Source organism: Humulus lupulus, chromosome 5 (genome assembly GCF_963169125.1).
Source record: "Humulus lupulus chromosome 5, drHumLupu1.1, whole genome shotgun sequence".
Lineage (NCBI taxonomy): Eukaryota > Viridiplantae > Streptophyta > Magnoliopsida > Rosales > Cannabaceae > Humulus > Humulus lupulus.
In genome coordinates, this window is record NC_084797.1 from 27,268,643 (window position 1) to 27,286,860 (window position 18,218).

The 18,218-nt window shown below is 43.1% G+C and overlaps 1 protein-coding gene across 1 annotated transcript; it reads left to right on the forward strand.

Moving 5' to 3' along the window:
- The first annotated feature begins 10,589 nt into the window (after positions 1–10,589).
- Positions 10,590–11,619, forward strand: LOC133778986 (uncharacterized). Its single transcript, XM_062218994.1, has 4 exons — positions 10,590–10,792; positions 10,874–11,044; positions 11,203–11,319; positions 11,403–11,619. The coding sequence occupies exons 1-4, from the start codon at positions 10,590–10,592 to the stop codon at positions 11,617–11,619; spliced, it is 708 nt and encodes a 235-aa protein (XP_062074978.1).
- Positions 11,620–18,218: the final 6,599 nt, after the last annotated feature.

The following is an 18,218-nucleotide window of genomic DNA, read 5'->3' on the forward strand; positions in this document are numbered from 1 at the left end:
ACGAAGGAGACCGACTGGGGTCACGATCAGGGAACCTGCTAGCACTCCTCTAGCAAAGAGGCCCTCAGCCCCCTTGGGGAAAGGAAAAAAGAAGGCCACCAAGCCTGTCGAACTCTCTGACGATTTGTCGGATGATAATGGTACAGTTATTTCGCTTTTATACAATTTGCTAATTCCCTGTCATCTATTCGACGGGGACGGCAATTTTAAATATGCTCCACATTTAGGTTTAGACTTCTTCATGTCAAAGAGTGAGTATAAGACTAGTAGAGTCTATAGGGTAGCGACCAGTAATAATAGCTCGGGTATTCGACTTTGCAATCCTTTTTTGCTTCTTTTTCTGATGTAATGTACTTGGTCATTCATGCTATCTCACTGTTCAACTTTGTTCTTCTTTTTCAGATGTGGAATCCGTCAATGTGTTCGACATCTACAACACTCCTGAGGCTGCTGCGGCTCCCCCGAGCAAGAAGAAAACCAACAAGAGACACCACGGGGAGAGCAGCAAAGCGCCTCAGGCGAAGAAGGCTCAAAATACAGGCCCTTCGGAGGATAGGCCCTCCACCACCACAACTCCATCTTCTCCTCGCGAGCACCGGACTCCTTCTGCTACAGCTGGATTGACTCCTCCTCCCGCGGCCCTGACCGACCAACCTCAGCAGGTTGATCCTACTTCAACCGGGGGCGAGATGGTTGGTCGCGCCTTTAAACTGATCAAGGAGAGGATCACCAAGATTGCGAAGCACGACCGCTGCCGAGAGGCAATGGCTGCTACGGAGACGATGGGAGCTGACCCGATTCTGAACCGTGCCCTGAACGAGTTCACCAGTGTAAGTCATCTCTTTCTGCAGAAACAAGACTTCTTTAGTTTATTGTTTGTCTAACTTCTATTTTGACTGCAGGCCATGCTGACCTTTACTGCCGGTCGAATTCGCTTGGGTACCGTCACCGAGAAGGCCAGAACTTTGGAGCAACGACATGAGGATGAACTTAAAGCTACTAAGGCCAAACATGCTGAACAGCTGGCAGTGGTGGTTGAGGAAAATTCCCAACTGGCTAAGGAGTTGGAGGAAAAGCAGAGGTCTCTGGAGAAAGTTCGCGAGCAGAGGGACCAATTTAAGGAGTCCAACCGCTTTAACTTCTGGACGACCCAAGAGCTCGAGGTGGACTTGATCGCGAGCAGGCAGGAGACCACTACTCTGGAGGGCCGGATTGAGGAGTTGGAGAATGCCAACAACGGCACTTGGAAAGGTACAAGAATGCCACTCTTCGATGCTTCTATGATTTCTGGAAGCACAATCAGGGTGCCAACTTCAACTACCTTCCTAAGAATGCGAGGGATGCCGAGCTTGCTCGCTGCGCTGCACAGTTGGCTAAGGAAGAAAGATCAAGGGCTCCTGCTTCCCCTGAAATCTCGCTGGCCGCTGGGATGGACGGGGCAGAGAACGAGGTTGCGGGCGTCGTCGACCAGAACCTTCCCCAAGATCCTCCGGCTCCTCAAAATCCTTGAGCTCCTTAGTATTTTCTGTTTATGTTTCTTCTTTTTTAACTACACGACCTATGGGTCGTGATGTAAAAACAATATAATTTTTTGTTTGCTACATGGGCAGCTTTTACTTTTATTGGAACAATTACATCCAAGCAGTTACTGCTCGCGGTGTAAAAGGATTCGTTTTGATATTATAATATATTTGCATATTATTATAATATCTGTTTGTATGATCGAACTTAGCATACCACTTTGGTTTGATTTAACAAAATAACAAAATTTTGAAAAATACTCTAAGTGCCCTAGCATGCTTTCACTTATTTTGCTCATGTGTTTACATACCTTTTAACGATATGCTTTGCTTACTTGTACCTTGTATGCCCCCCAAGTGATCGGGGAGCTTTAGGTCCTTGGTCACCTGCCTTGACTAGAACCTGCTCGAACATTACTGCTCGTAGCAATATGATTAGCATTATAATACAGCAAAACAACACACGTAATGAGCAAATACTTGTAATAAATACAATAGTTGGCAAGAAATGACTGGCTGAGCACAGTCCCTTTTATTTCTCGTAATAAATGGACTAAACATGTCTTTACAAGTGATCAATAAGATCTTACACTTTTCAGAAACTTGCAAAAAGTAAAATTTGTACAAGCCAATTCTTTAAGAAGAATTGTTCATTGGTAATACTTGCGCAGGTGTTCTCCATTCCAATAGCGAGGAACGAGATCTCTGTTTAAGCGGGCAAGTTTATAAGTGCCTGGGTGAAAGACTTCATCAATCTGGTAAGGCCCTTCCCAATTTGTCCCGAGTACTCCAGCAGCTTGGTCGTGGGTGTTAAGGAAAACTCTTCAGAGCACAAGGTCTCCAACATTGAATTTTCTTTCTCGCACTTTAGAGTTGAAATACCGGGCGACCTTCTGCTGGTATGCAGCTACTCGGAGATGGGCTTGTTCACACCTTTCATTAATCGAGTCCAAGGATTCCATCAGTAGCTGGCTGTTAGAATCTTGGTCATATGTTATTTTGCGGTGCGAGGGTGGATCCAACTCGATAGGCAACATGGCTTTGTACCCGTATGCTAAGGAAAACGGGGTATGACCTATTGCTGTTTAGAGTTCTATACGACCAAAGGACTTCAGGCAACTGTTCTGGCCATGCTCCCTTAGCTTCTTCAAGTCTTTTCTTTAGGGTATCCTTCAGCGTTTTGTTAAATGCTTCAACTTGCCCATTCGCCTGGGGATAAGCGACTGAAGAAAAGCTTTTGATAATATCATGACGTTTGTAGAAGTCCGTGAATAGATCACTGTCAAAATGGGTGCCGTTATCTGAGACTATCTTCTTTGGTAATCCATAGCGACAGATGATGTTTTTGACTACGAAGTCAAGCACTTTCTTGGTCGTTATGGTCGCGAGTGGCTCAGCTTTGACCCATTTGGTGAAGTAGTCGACGACAACCACTGCATACTTTACACCACCTTTTCCTGTAGGCAAAGATCCGATTAGATCTATTCCCCAAACTGCAAAGGGCCATGGACTCTGCATCTGCTTTAACACATTGGGAGCTGCTCGTGGGATTTTAGAAAATCTTTGACACTTGTCACATCTTCTCATGAACTCTATTGAGTCTTCATTCATGGTTGCCCAGAAATATCCCTGCCTTAGGATCTTTTTTGACAGGCTTTGCCCCCCAGCATGGTCCCCGCAAAAACCTTCGTGCACCTCTTTCATTAACCCTTTGGCTTTCTCCTTTGTAACACATCTGAGAAGTGGCAGTGAGTATCCCCTTCGGTACAGGATTCCATAGATCAGGATATACCTAGCAGCTTGCCGCTGAAGGATCTTAGCTTTGTTTCTGTCCGCTGGTAGCACGCCGCTTGACAAATACTTTACATATGCTGCCATCCATGTATCTGCCATCTGGATGACCAGAGTGGTTTCTGCTGCTTGGATGCTTGGTACTGATAGTCGCTTGACTGGCACTATGTTCAGAGTATCAACATCTTTTGCACTTGCCAACTTGGCCAAAGCGTTCGCGTTGGAATTCTGATCGCAAGGTACTTGCTAGAGACTGTATCTGTCGAACTGGGCTAACAGATCCTTTGCTTTGTTCAGATAGGCGACCATCTTCAAACCTCGCGCCTGATACTCTCCCAAGACTTGGTTCACCACCAGCTGAGAATCACTATAGATGTCAAGCGCTTTTATGTTCATATCCTTGGCTAATCGCAGTCCAGCGAGTAATGCTTCATATTCAGCCTCATTGTTAGAAGCAGTGAAGTCAAATCTAATTGCACAGTGAAATTGATGCCCTTCCGGCGTTATCAATATCACTCCTGCTCCTGCATGGGATTCGTTAGATGAACTGTCTGTGAACAATTTCCACGAGGGTGCTTGGATTTGACATTCAGGCTCGCTGGGCTCCTCAATCTGCTTGCCACCCGCGGGCTCTGTGAATTCGGCGATGAAGTCAGCTAAGGCTTGTCCTTTTATCGTTTCTCACGACAGGTAAGATATGTCGAACTGCCCGAGTTTGACTGCCCACTTTAGTAATCTTCCAGCAGCCTCTGGCTTTTGCAAGACTTGCCAAAGAGGGTGGTCGGTCAATACTGTAATCGGATGAGCTTGGAAGTAAGGTTGCAGCTTTCTAGAGGCCAAAAATAAGCAATTGGCTAACCTTTCGATGGGGGGATACCTCAATTCTGCTCCGATCAGCCTTTTGCTTACGTAATAGACAACCTTCTGCACACCTTCTTCTTCTCTTACAAGAATAGCACTAGCAGCGTAATCCGTGATTGCCAGGTAGATGAACAAAGTCTCTTTATCGACTGGCTTTGACAGGATGGGTGGCTGCGCCATATGCGTTTTTAGTGCTTGAAAGGCATGTTCGCACTCATCTGTCCATTCAAATTTCTTATTGCCTCTGAGTAGATTGAAAAATGGGATGCACTTGTCTGTTGATTTTGAAATAAATCTACTTAGAGCAGCAATTCTCCCGATCAGGCTTTGGACATCCTTAATCTTCACTGGCGACTTCATCTCGATCAGGGCTTTTATTTTCTCGGGATTAGCTTCAATTCCTCTTGAGTTAACTATATATCCCAAGAACTTCCCTGATCCTACTCCAAAGGAGCATTTAAGGGGATTTAGCTTCATCCTATATTTATTCAGGACGCTGAAGCATTCCTGCAAATCCCTTACATGCCCTTTTGCTTTCTTTGACTTAACCAGCATGTCGTTGACGTAAACCTCCATGTTTGTATCGATCAGCTCCTTAAAAATGTGGTTGACGAGTCTCCGGTAAGTTGCACCAGCGTTTTTCAAACTGAAGGGCATCACCTTGTAACAGTAAAGCCCTATATCAGTTCGAAAGCTAGTGTGATCCTCATTAGGGGGATGCATACTGATTTGATTATACCCAGAGTATGCATCCATGAATGAGAGGATCTCGTGTTCTGCAGTGGCATTGACCAGCTGGTCGATCCTCGGGAGTGGGAAACAGTCTTTAGGGCAAGCTTTATTTAGGTCTGTAAAATCCACGCATGTACGCCATTTGCCATTCGGCTTGGACACGAGTACGGGATTAGAGACCCACGATGGATAAAACGCCACCCTGATGAATCCATTCTCCTTCAGCTTCTCGACTTCCTCTTTCAAGGCCTTTGATCTGTCTTTGTCGAGCAGCCTTCTTTTTTGTTGCACTGGTGGAAAGCTTTTGTCAATGTTCAGGACATGGCTGATGATTGCAGGATCTATCCTGACCATGTTTTTATGCAACCAGGCAAAGACATCCTGGTTCCTCCTTAAGAACTCCACCAGTGCTTGTTTCGTTGTTGTCTCTAAGTTCTTACCGACTTTCACAACTCTGGTTGGATTTTCCTCATCGAGTTGGAACTCTTCAAGGTCCTCGATGGGGCCCACTTCTTCTTCAAAATCCCCAAAGCGAGGATCCAAGTCTCTATCCTCACTTTGGGCAACGCCCTATTTGGTGAGATTATCACCTGAGCAGGATTGAACATCAATTGCCATTTACAACTCCTTCCCGATGACATCTCTCGATACACCCTTCTTTGCCTTGGTGATCGAGGCATTGTAGCACTCCCTCGCTTCCCTTTGGTTTCCCAACACGCATCCTACCCCTGCGTCCGTTGGGAATTTCATGGTGAGGTGCCATATAGAAGTGACGGCTCGCAGGTCGACCAGAATTGGTCTCCCTATCACAGCATTGTACGCCGAAGGAAAATCAACTACTATAAAAGTAGTGAGTAATGTCCTGTTAGCAGGTGCAGTGCTTGCTGTGACTGGGAGTTTAATTGACCCTACTGGGGCGAGCCCTTCTCTGGAAAAACCATAAATGGTTTGGTTGCACAACTTTAGGTCCTTTACGGACAATTTCATCCTTTCCAGCGAGGACTTATATAGGATGTTCACCGAACTTCTTGTATCGACCAACACCCTTTTCACCATCATATTTGCGATTTGTACATCCACGACCAGCGGATCGGAGTGTGGGAATCGCACATTCTGGGCATCTTCGTCAGAGAAGGTGATCAGTTCCTCCTCTGTTCGAGCCTTTTTTGGTGCACGATCCTCGACACTCATCATCTCGATGTCCTGGTCGTGGCGTAGGGTTCGAGCATATCGCTCCCACTATCTCCTGCAAGATGTAGGCCTCCGCAGATGGTGAGTAGGGTACCTGCCACGGGAGCTGGCTATAAAGGTGGCGAGCGTTGGCGTGTAGGCGCCGACTCGTTGCCACCTTGAGCCTCTCACTGAGAACCTCCCGCGGCTCGTACATATCTTCTTAAATGTCCATGTCTTATCAGGAACTCAATTTTGTCCTTCAGCTGGTTACACTCATTGGTGTCGTGCTCGTAGTCGTTATGATATCGACAAAACTTTTTTGAATCTCTCTTGGAGATATCTTTCCTTATTGGTGCGGGTCGTTTGTAGGGCACCTCGGCTCGGCTTTCAACAAGGGCAGTGTAATTGGTGAATTTCAGTTCATACCGATTACCTTTGGGGCACTTACTCTCGGAGGTCGAGGGTTCACTGTTCGCCCGCTTTCCACCATTCTTACCATTGCCATTCCCATTGCCTTTGCCATTGCCACTGGGCTTAGACCCGTTGGCGGATTTGGCGGGTTCTTCCTTGGGTCCCTTGTCTTTTGCTGGCGATTTCCCTTCATTGGCAATCGCGTCCTCGAGCTTGATGTACTGATTAGCTCTATCTAAAAACTCCAGGGTACTTTTAACCCCATGCTTTCTAAGGCTACTCCAGAGGGGAGAATGACGCCTAACCCCAGCGGTTAGGGCCATCATCTTGCCTCCATCGCCAACAGTCTTGGCTCCTCCTGCGGCTCGCATGAAGCGCTGAACGTATTCCTTCAAGGGCTCCCCCTCTTTCTGGCGTATCTCGACCAGTTGGTTCGCCTCGGTGGGATGCACACGACCCGCATAGAACTGTCCATAAAACTCCTTCACGAACATCTCCCAGGATACTATACTTGCAGGAGGGAACTTAAAGAACCACTCCTGGGCGGCATCAGAAAGTGTCGCTGGGAAGATCCTACAGCGAGCATCTTCAGAGACTTTATGAATGTCCATTTGTATCTCAAACTTGTTAACATTGAGATACCGGGTCTCCATACCAGTCAAAATTTGGCAGGGTCGGCATCTTGAACTTGCTGGGGGTTTCTGCCACAGTAATCCTTTGTACGAAAGGGGTGCCTCTCCTCCGATCGTACTTAATGTGCGATGTCTGCCCCCCGACCAGTTGCTGCACAGCCTGGTTCAGGGCATCGATTTGAGCCTGAACGGCTTCCGGAATTGCTGGGGCCTTTGGTGCCGGGGGAATGTACTCATCGTGCCTTTCTCGGCGGTCGTTGAGTACATCCCTCAAGTCATCGTCTCTTCCCCGCTGCTCGCTAGCTCCGAGCCGGCTAAAGACATTATTTTGTTTGGGCTGCCCCCCAGTGTTATGACCTGCTTGTTGGTCTTCTCTAGGTGGGGGGCTCCTGCCTCCACCTTTCTCTTTGTTCCTCCGATCAGCATTTCCTCTACTTGAGTCAGCCTCATTGTAGTCGTGGCCATCTCTAAACTGTGACTGGCTATGGTGCGATCGACTATTTCCATTGTTACCTCCTTGGGCTGGCATTTCTCGAGCGTGAGGGGGAGGCCTGGGTTGGTCGGTGGGTCCCCGTGCATTGTCATGCCGTGGGGGGCCCTTGACTACATAGCCTGTCTCTGAGTTCCTTCTGTTGGCCGAAGGACGTTGCCCCCTGCTTGGTGGATTCGGCTCTTCACCCTCTGGGCATCTAGGGCTGCGGGGCTGTTGCCCGTCCCTATTCTACCTCAGACGCGGGGGATTGCCTAGACCAGCCTGAGATGGAGGTTGCGTCTCAAGTTCCCTAGGTGGGATATCATCCTGAGGCATAGGTGGTTGCTCCGGCCTCTGAGGGCTTATTGGCTGGAGCGGAGGGCTAGGATTGGGACCCCTTTGAGGTGGCCCGCTTGGGGGTTGACCAGGCTGGAAGGCTGGCGCAGCCTGATTCCTAGCCAGCTAGATGGCTGCTTCAAGGGCTGCCATGACATCCCTCTGCCGACGGTCCATCTCCGCCTGCCGCTCGCTCAGCTCCTGGCGCTGGCGCTCTATCTCCCTTTGCTGCGACGCCATTATCTCGGCAACATTCTCTTGATTGGCCCTCAGATTGGTCAACTCATCTTGCAACACCCCCAGTGTTGTCTTCAGGGTCTCAGAGTCCAACTCCTCCTCATCAAACTCCAAATGAGGTTCATCTTCAGCCACATTTGGGGGAGGAGGCTGGGATGGTGCAGCGGTAACCTGTCCAGTCTTCTTTGTAGTTTTTGCCATTAGATCTTCTTGAATTCAACTCTCAATGAAAGCACCAAAATGTTGACCCTCGTTTTGGTCAACGACATAGAGTCAAGAAAACGACAAAGAAAAATAATACAAAGCTTGAGAAAACAATTTAATGGAAAATAAAGAACACAGAGAATTATAGTGATTCGGCCCCAGTGATTGGTAATAACCTATGTCCACTTGATACTATTATTGGTATTGAACTCCAAAGGTGTGATCAAAGAACTAGGGTTCTTGAGTTTCACAGACCTTAGAAGAATAAAACAATACAAACGATGGACAATAGTAATATAATTCGGAAAAAGAGAAAGATCCCCTTCCTTGAGCAATTTCTTATGTACTAGGCTCAAGAAGGGTTACATGAGTCAAGTAATAATATCTTCCCTTAATAAACGGATTTTCAGGTCATAATGAAGTGAAATTCTTGGATATCATTACAACTGTACAGATCTTTACATAAATGAACGGAGTATACGACCAGTCTGGTCGTATATAAAACTTGATCTCTGCATGTAGAAATATTTCTAGTCGATAGGCGAGCAGTATCTCTGCCACGTGTCGACCACATGTCGAAAATTCTTGCCACATCATCAACAGCTATTTTTTGGATAAACAATGTTATTTTCGATATAATATCGATGGTATATCGATGTTGAATCGATGCCATATATGTTGATTTGGTTTAGCATCGATATAATCGCGTACAGATGGCAACCATCAGCATCGATTATGCATCGATGACATTTCAATGGTACTTTGATGCCATATCGGTGGTACATCGATGGAATTTTGATGCTGGGGCGAACATATAATTTAGATGTTATTTTCGATATAATATCGATGGTATATCGATGCTAAATCAATGCCATATATGTTGATTTGGTTCAGCATCGATATGGCATCGAAATGGAATCACGTACAAATGGCGACCGTCAGCATCAATTATGCATCAAAATGTCAACGATGTGGCATCGATGTTGAACCGCAACACATATTTATATAGACATCGATTCATCTTCAATTTACCATCGATTCATCATCAATTACACTTTATTTTTATAATTTTCTTATGCTTTTTTTTGTTGTAAATTTACAGGTTTCGGAGTTAATATAATTGTTTCTTACAATGGTGTTTGGGAACGAAAAGGAGAGAAATGGAATTTCAAAGCTGGTTTGAACACTATAATACACGTACCATTTAGTGTTGGTTACATAGAATCATTGGAGAAGTTGTATTTAAAGCTGAAAGTGGATAGGTCATTGTTTGACTTAAAGTTGGAAGTGTCGTTTACATGCAATGATTTTAGCATATATCCCATTGAAATCACGGATGATGAAGGAGTTAGTGCTCTTATTCTTGACAATTTGAAGTCCTTAAGACATCGGGTTCCTTTATGCGTTAGTTCGATTGCAAAGAACATTGCTCTTCTTGATCTATCTCCTAGAGTGAGTGTTAATATGGAAAATCATAATCAATCATGCACGACTGTTCCACAAACAACTCCTGGGCCAAGTATATGCATGGGAGGTCCTAGTCAAAACAAAACTTTTTTTCCCCCAACAAATTTCCCACATGATGATGGGTATGAGTATGAGCCTTATGTCAATGACGATCTAGTTGCCCATTTTGGTGATGATGATGAAAGAGTTTAGGGGTGCAACAGTTCTGATGATAACTCCAAGGATCGGTTGTTGATGCTACCTGTGGTGCAAGTAGATAATTTAAATGTACGACCCTTGCCAAGACGTCAAGAAAGTTAAGGACGGAGAGCTCTTGGCTTAGAAAGTAGTCGTCCAACTACATAAGACGATAGAAATAGATGGAGTTCTCTGGCATATACTGCTGAAGATATCCCATGCCCCTCTTATGCTATCCCCATATTATCTGGAGTGAGTTGTGGAGTAATAGAAGTTGGGAAGGTTTTTGAGAACAAGTTAGAGTGGAAGACGAAGGCACACTTGTATGCAATGAATTTAAGTTTGTGGTGAAGAAGTCAAGTACTGAAGTTTGGTATATCACTTGCAAGGATCGTGATTATGGGTGGAGATTGAGGGGGAAGAGAATGCTTAAATTTGATATGTTCGAGATAACTCGTTTCACCAATAAACACACTTGCTCACTTGACCTCCGACATAAAGGCCATCACCAAGCTGCACCTTGGGTTATTGGTCATTGCATAAAGAAAAAAATATCAGACTGGATCGAATGCATACATGGAAAACAACATAAGAGAAGACATTAAGAATGATTATGACATTGAGTTGTCTTATGAAAAATCTTGGACATGCCGAGAGAAGGCTCTTTCTTATGTCAGAGGAACATTGGAAGCATCCTACCAGAAGTTACCATCGTACCTGTTCATGCTTCAACAAAAAAATCCCAAGACGTTGACAGATTTTGTCACTGAGGAGGATCGGTTCAAATAATGTTTTTTCTCACTCGGAGTTAGTAGAAGAGGGTTTCGTACATGTTGTCCAGTGTTATGTGTGGACGACAGTTTTTTAAAGACAAAATACGGTGGGCAGATGTTATGCGCAGTCGCGCTGGATGCAAATAACCATCTATATCCAGTTGCATTTGGTATTGTGGATAGAGAGAATCATGATTCTTGGAAGTATTTCATGTCAAAGCTAAAGGAAGCGGTTGGGAAGTTGAGGACTTGGCGTTTGTATCTGACAAGCATGCAATTATTACACATGCCTTGGAAACTATTTTCCCTGATGCCTATCACGGTGCTTGCTACCATCACATTAGTATGAATGTGGTTGCTAAATTCAAGATTGATCATTGTCATGTGTTGATGTATAATATGACATATGATTTTAGGAAATCCGAGTTCCACGCTCACTTCGGAAAAATCAAATCAAAAGACTCAGCTATTGCTAAATACCTAGAAGGCATGTGTTTTGATAAGTGGTCATGTGCTTACTTTCCTGGAAATAGGTATGTCATTGTGAATTGTGTTTTAATTTATGAAATCTTGTAAATGTACATTACTATTAAGTGTTAGTTTTCCTGGATACTAGGTATAATATAATGACAAACAATTACGATGAAAGTTTCAACAATAAGACCCGGGAGACTAGGAGCTTTCCAATAACTACATTCGTCGAATTTATTCGCTTTACACTGCAGTCCTGGTTCTGTGATAGGAGAGAAACTAGTGAGAAGACAGCTATAACTCTTGCACCAACCTATGAGAAATATTTGGTGGATATGGCTGTAACGACCCAAAATCACTAATATGGCTTAAGGGCCTTGATTAGTTCGCTGGGAAGGCATAATTGGCTTAGGTGTGAATTTATTGACTTAATGCGTGATTATATGAATGTAAATGTGGTTAAATGTTATATCTGTGAGAACCACATTATTATGTGGGTAGATTTGCAGTGTGCAACTTGAGGCGATCCTAGGGAGCTAAATAGTGGGAAAAGTCACAACGGGGCTTAATATTTGACTTTGGATAAGTCAGGGGTATTTTAGGTATCGGGTAGTTATTTAGACTATTGGGTTATGGAAATAAATATATGGAGATATATTTGAGGATATGAAGCTTAGGCGGGAATATTGGGAAAATTTTACCGTTTTGCCCTTGGGGACGTTTCCGGTACCTCGAGCCTCGGGATAGACTTAACTGGCTAAGATTAGATTAGGTTGTTGGAAAGCAGTAGAACAAAAACACAAACCGACCTATTCAGCTCTTCTTTCCCTTCTCTTTTCTCTTTCAAGGAAAACACTGGAATTTCAAGGAAAATCAGTTGGGAATTTGGTGATTTGGGCTGGAAACTTGTAGGTTGAATCTAGTGCTCAGCTAAGGGAACTCAACCAAGATTAAGGTAAGGGCTGAATCATACCTCTAAGCATTTGGATTTTTAGTTTTGGCTGGGTAATAAGGGTGTTTATGGTTTTGATGTTTAAGGGTTGAATTAAAGCTGAGAAGCTTGGATTTTAACTCAGGAATTTGCCAAGAAAGTGGTTCTGCAAAGAAGGTAAGCTTCAACTCGTAATTTAGAGGTTTAAATTTGAGTATTGCATGACTGGTTTTGGTGTTTTGAGTTGCTGGGTTTCATAAATCAAAAATGGAATTTTAGTAGGTTTTTAAGTTGGATTTCTGTTGGATTATGTTGTTAGAATCATGTTAAAAGTTTTGTGATTAATGGGTTTTGAATTAGGGTGCTTTGGGATGGTTTTGGATGCTAGAAATGGTGGATTTTCTGGGCACGAAGGGGAGGGTTGCGACTCTATTCTAGAGCGCTGCGACCCTATGAAGCAAGAGAGTCAGGGAGGCTCGGCCAAGGGAGAGCGTCGCGCCATTGGGCAGGGCCTCTACGCGTGTCTGCTTGCTGGGGGCCTTGGGCTCTGTTTTAGGGGCGAACCGCGACTAGGTTTCAAGGGCCGCAGCCCTTAGGTGCATTCTTGATCGTTTAGGGATTTTAAGCGCGGGAATCTAGCCTAGAGTGCTCGGGATATATTTCACCATCATGCTTGGTGGAATTCAATGTCCCGGAAGCTAGTATTGTACCCGTAAAACTTTATTTGGATATTAATGCAATCCATTACCTTGGTTGTGACTAGATGTTAAAGCTAGGGCTCGGGAAACGGATCGTGCTCGAGGAACGTCGCTCGTAATCAGTGAACATAGAAATTAAAGGTAAGAAAACTACACCCGGTTGTATATTTGTAATGGGACTAAGGGCTCCCTAATATGTATGCTTGAAAGGATGGTATTACGCCATGTAAATAGTAAACCAACGACCTAAGAGTGCCAAGGGTCACACTAGCGCACATGGTGCGGCTTGGCCACTGGTAGCCGAAGACAGCTTATTATGCACTGAGCTTGGTCTAAGCGGGCCGGAGTCAGTGAGGTAAACAGAGGGTGCGACCTAAGTTGTCGGCCCTGACTGTTATATGATTGTTATGTGACCTGAATGTTAATTGTGATTAGTTGCGTCATTGGTTCTGAATAGGTGCTGAGTGGTTAATGTGGAATATTAAGTGTTTGATCATGCTTAAAATATTGATTATCTGTTATTGTTGTTTGTGTTGCATATTATGTTTTCTTGCTGGGTCTTGGCTCATGGGTGCTACGTGGTGCAGGTAAAGGCAAGGGCAAACTTGACCAGCCCTGACTTGGAGAGCTCTGTGAACTGAATGTACATGACCAGCTGCTCAGCCGCCACGGTTGGGGGAAAGGCAGGTACATGAGAACCATAAATGTCTGTTTTGCCTTAGATTGGCTGATGGTTGTCTGTATTTAGAAGATTCTGTAAACTAACTTTTAAACACTGTTTTTTTTTGGGATCCCATGTGTAAAACTGTTTTATTATATATAGTGTAACTTTTGAGACGAAAACCTTTTTAACCCTAGCACATTCATGGTTAGTGACACGTTTTCAACTAAAAGACTTGATTAGCAAGTCCTTCACCTTTAAAAGTACACAGTGTAGTGGTCTTGGCTATCCAGAGCGTTACAATGGCTAAGAAAGCTCGATTCTTCATCCCTTATGCAATAGGGAGGCATGAGTTCCATGTGTTAGATGGTGAGTTGAATGGTGAAGTCGACCTCCTAAATAAGACATGCACATGTGGCGTGTTTCAGCTTATTGGTATCCCATGTGTTCATGCACTATCTGGATCCCTTAAGCGAAGGGTGAACTTTTATTCGCTGTGTTCAGATTACTATAAAATTGAGACATGGAGGTCCTCTACACATAATTTATATATCCTACTGGTAACGAGGAAGAATGGATTGTTCCACATGACATTATGACAATAAAAGTGAGAACACCCGCGCAAAAAAACCAGGTTGGTCGTCCAAAGAAGAAACAAGGTAGGCCTAAGAAGAAACACCATCCTTCCAATGGAGAGAAAGTGGTTGTAGAACGCAAGTGCAGCATATGTGGAGGTCTAGGCCATAATAGGGAAACTTGTAAAGTTTGAGTTTGAAGTTTATGGCATCAATGTTAAAAAATTTATTTGGGTACTAATGGTCTTTGTTAATCTTTTTATTTGTGTATTAATGGACTTTGTTAATCTTTTTATTTGTGTATTAATGGACTTTGTTAATCGAAATGACATTGTTTATATACAAAACTAATGAGAAATATACTATTGTGTACCATCGAATAGCCATCAAAATGACATTGTTTATATACAAAACTAAGGAGAAATCAAAATAAATGTTCTAACATATAGAAAAAGTCAAGGGTATACATTCTCGTAAAAAATGTCGATGCATAATTTATCCCTAAAGTACTGAATGTGGTCCTCGATGGCATATGATAAGGGAATGTCTCAAAGAATAAACTCCAAGAGCTTGATGGAAAATACGTCGCAATCTCCGCTGAAACCAAGAAATCACATTTGTGAGTGTATTGAAAATTAAAGGAGAACAGTGTTGTGAAAAAATGAAGTTAGTACGTCTAAATACCTGGTTCTAGACTGTGGGACAATATTAGTGGACATGCGCCACCAATCAAAGTTTGGAATGGTGATCTTCAGTCTAGCTATTTTCAACTTGGGTGTCCTAAAATACCAGAAGCGTTGAGTAAAGATGGAAGCATCCTAGTCCAAGGCTCGATCAACTCAGACAACTTATTATGGATAAAGTTGGAATGATTTGAGTCATATACAGTGATCATTCAATCAGTGAAATTTATTTCGCAAAGGACCTAATGAAGATTTTCCAAGCATCAGTGGAAGTAGACCTCGTTGCAATCACCCCAAGGATTCTTGTATTTTTTAGCATCTCCTTTCATGAAATTACGAATGTCCTCATCCCATTGGTAAGTCCTACTCTTGTTCTTGAAGTCCTCATATCTAGCAGGAATATACTGTGCAAATGATGAATCAAGTACGGTGGCTTTCACAGGGTACGTCTTCGGCAATTCAAAAAGATGCCTCCGTATAAGATAATTTGTAGCGTCGAGATGCTGCAAATAAATAGAGTATTGTTAAGATGCTTACAGGGGTGCCATCACAAAATTCCAACTTCCTCGGTTTGCTGTTTTCAATCTCACCAAGTACCCATCACTTAAATTTGTCAACATATCTTGATCCAACACCTTTAAAGGATGGATCGTAACTGGGTCCTTGAACTTTGGTTTCTTGGATGTTGGAGTATAGTCCTCGTACTTTATTGGTCTCTATCTAATGCGCTTACCTGTAATGGAAGCAATTAGTATCTAATCTCTTTAAAACATGTAAAAACTCATGGAATAGACCGTCTGCGCTAGCTGAGGAGGTGTGGCTTCTCCAACAGGAGGCTCATAACATGTGGGGAGAATGTCGTACTCTACATCCTCTGTTGGAGTAGGTGCAAGAGTAGGTATACCACCAAGTGTTGCCAGCTTCTCCAATATGAATTCTTGATTCTTAAGGATGATACCTAGAGTGGCCTTAACCTCGTCCACTGCACCTGATAGTCTGGCCATCTCACCCAACACAACCTCATAAGCCTCAGGAGTAGGAGCAAAAGTAGGTTCTGCACTAGTATCTGGAGCAGTCTTCGTCGGGGCACCCTCCACAAATATGCCAGCCTCCATGGCTATCTCAGCCACCACAACAACCTCTGCCTCAAGATCATAAGGTCTTCCATCCTCTGGTGCAGGCTGGATCTTATCATGTTGCATCCCCCTCTATCATCTGATAAATGGTGCCGAAGAAGTCTCGCTCGTCTGGTCGAGGCCTTAGGTTAGAAATGCATGACAACTGTAATGGAAACAAAACAAGCAAATTTGAAACGACATAAGTTGATTAGGATAATTCAAAAGTTCTTGAATTATTTAAATTTAAAATAACTTACACGTCTCCTCGCAAGTACATCCTTCACATGCAAATGCTTCGACTGGCCTATGCTCTCCCACTGTAGCATCCTAGGGAACTTGAATCCACAGGGCTTGGCGTATTACTTCTACAAATCAAGAATCATCTCGTATGCCTAATATTGCAAGGCTGGTTGATACCCCTTGCACCTCCACCAGAATTCCCTCAGAAGACTCCACCTCAGTGGTCTTCTTCGCCTTCTTACCAGGTATTGTAGCACCAATCGCTTTCATATCTCTACTGAATTGTTTCACAGTTGTATCAAATGAAAGAGATCCCTATGGACACTTCTCAAAATAATCTAAATCCTCGACCATCAACAATGAATCTCGCCAAATAGCATTGTCGTTCTCAACAACCAATAGTATCCCCTCCACAAAGTAAACCAAACTGAGCTTGTACAAATCATCAAGTACATTGCACATACTAAAAGCTTGTTCCAACATATTGAACCTAATGTATTTCTCAGGTTTCACATTGAAATATGTCTCAAGTAGGTAGGAGGACTTAAGGTGAGGTTGAATGTCAGCGACAAGTGGTGGACAAGAGCAGCTCAGGCCAGTCATAATGGCAAACTCGTGCACCCCAAACTTACATAAGTTTGGGTCCATCAAGAAGTGCACCTCATCGCCACGCGGAGACTTCACCTTCTGCAAAAGCAGTGTGTGCACCAATGCCCCAGAGAACAAAAAGGTAGGGGCTGTGAAGAATGTTCCAAAAGCAGACTCATTCACCCTCCCCAACAATCCATTCTCCTCAAACATTTTCTTCAATTTCGTTAACCTTCTGGAATCCCTAGAGGTCATACGACCGACATAATGATCCTCTATGGGTATCTCAAGCGGTGGGATACGTTTGGGTGGCATCTGCAAAATATCCAAAAAAAGAGAGAGAGATTTAGTTGAATTTAAAAAAAAACGCGCAGTCTGCTATTGTCATCGAATTTCCATTGGTTTGGCATCGAAGCAAAAAGCAAAAATCAACATATACAAGCATGCATCGAAACAACATCGAAATACTATCGAAACTGATTTTACAAATAAACAAACAAACTATCGATATGCCATCGAAATACATTTAACAAATAACAACTGACTAAGCCACCCTCGAATCAACATCGAAATACTATCGATATACCATCGAAACTAATTTTAGAAATAAACAAACAAACTATCGATGTTCCATCGAAATGGCATCGAAATACATCTAACAAATAACAACTGACTAAGCCACCCTGAATCAGCATTGAAATACTATTGATATACCATCGAAACTGATTTTACAAATAAACAAACAAACTATTGATGTGCCATCGAAATGGCATCGAACAAATAACAACTGACTAAGCTACCCCGAATCAGCATCGAAATACTATCGATATACCATCGAAACTGATTTTACAAATAAACAAACAAACTATCGATGTCCATCGAAATGGCATCAAAATACATTTAACAAATAACAACTGACTAAGCCACCCTCGAATCAGCATTAAAATAGCCTCGAAATTGTATCGATTATATACAAAATAAAATCAACAAACAATGTATCGATATGCCATCGAAATAGCATCAATTATGCATTGGATATCTTTCAAGTAGATAACATATAAAAGCCATCGACATAGCTTCGAATTAACATCGATGCATCACCATCAAATTAATGTGCTCGAACAACCATCGAAATGGCATTGAAGTAGCATTGACATAACATCAAAATTAATAGATTTATCAAAATATAGCTAAAACCAAGAAAGCATCGAAATACCATCGAATTAGAATCAAAATTGCATCGAAGTCAGCATCGACATATCATCGATTTATACAAAAAAACTGAAAATCATGCACGCATCGAATGGCATTGATAAACCATCGATTGACTATTGCCTTCATTTAATGGTCCATTGAAATACTATCGATGGAGCATCAATTGTGCATTGATGAACAACATTTAAATTATTTAAAAATATACACATGCACTGAATGTCATTGAATTACCATCGATTAAGCATCGAAATG

What these genes read in the sequence shown, in the direction of transcription:
- LOC133778986 (XM_062218994.1), top strand. Translation starts at nt 10,590, where the DNA reads ATGGAAAACAACATAAGAGAAGACATTAAGAATGATTATGACATTGAG. An exon ending in TTTGTCACTGAGGAGGATCG is followed by an intron (nt 10,793 to 10,873) that starts GTTCAAATAATG and finishes TGTGGACGACAG; the next exon opens with TTTTTTAAAGACAAAATACG. An exon ending in GCTTACTTTCCTGGAAATAG is followed by an intron (nt 11,320 to 11,402) that starts GTATGTCATTGT and finishes CCTGGATACTAG; the next exon opens with GTATAATATAATGACAAACA.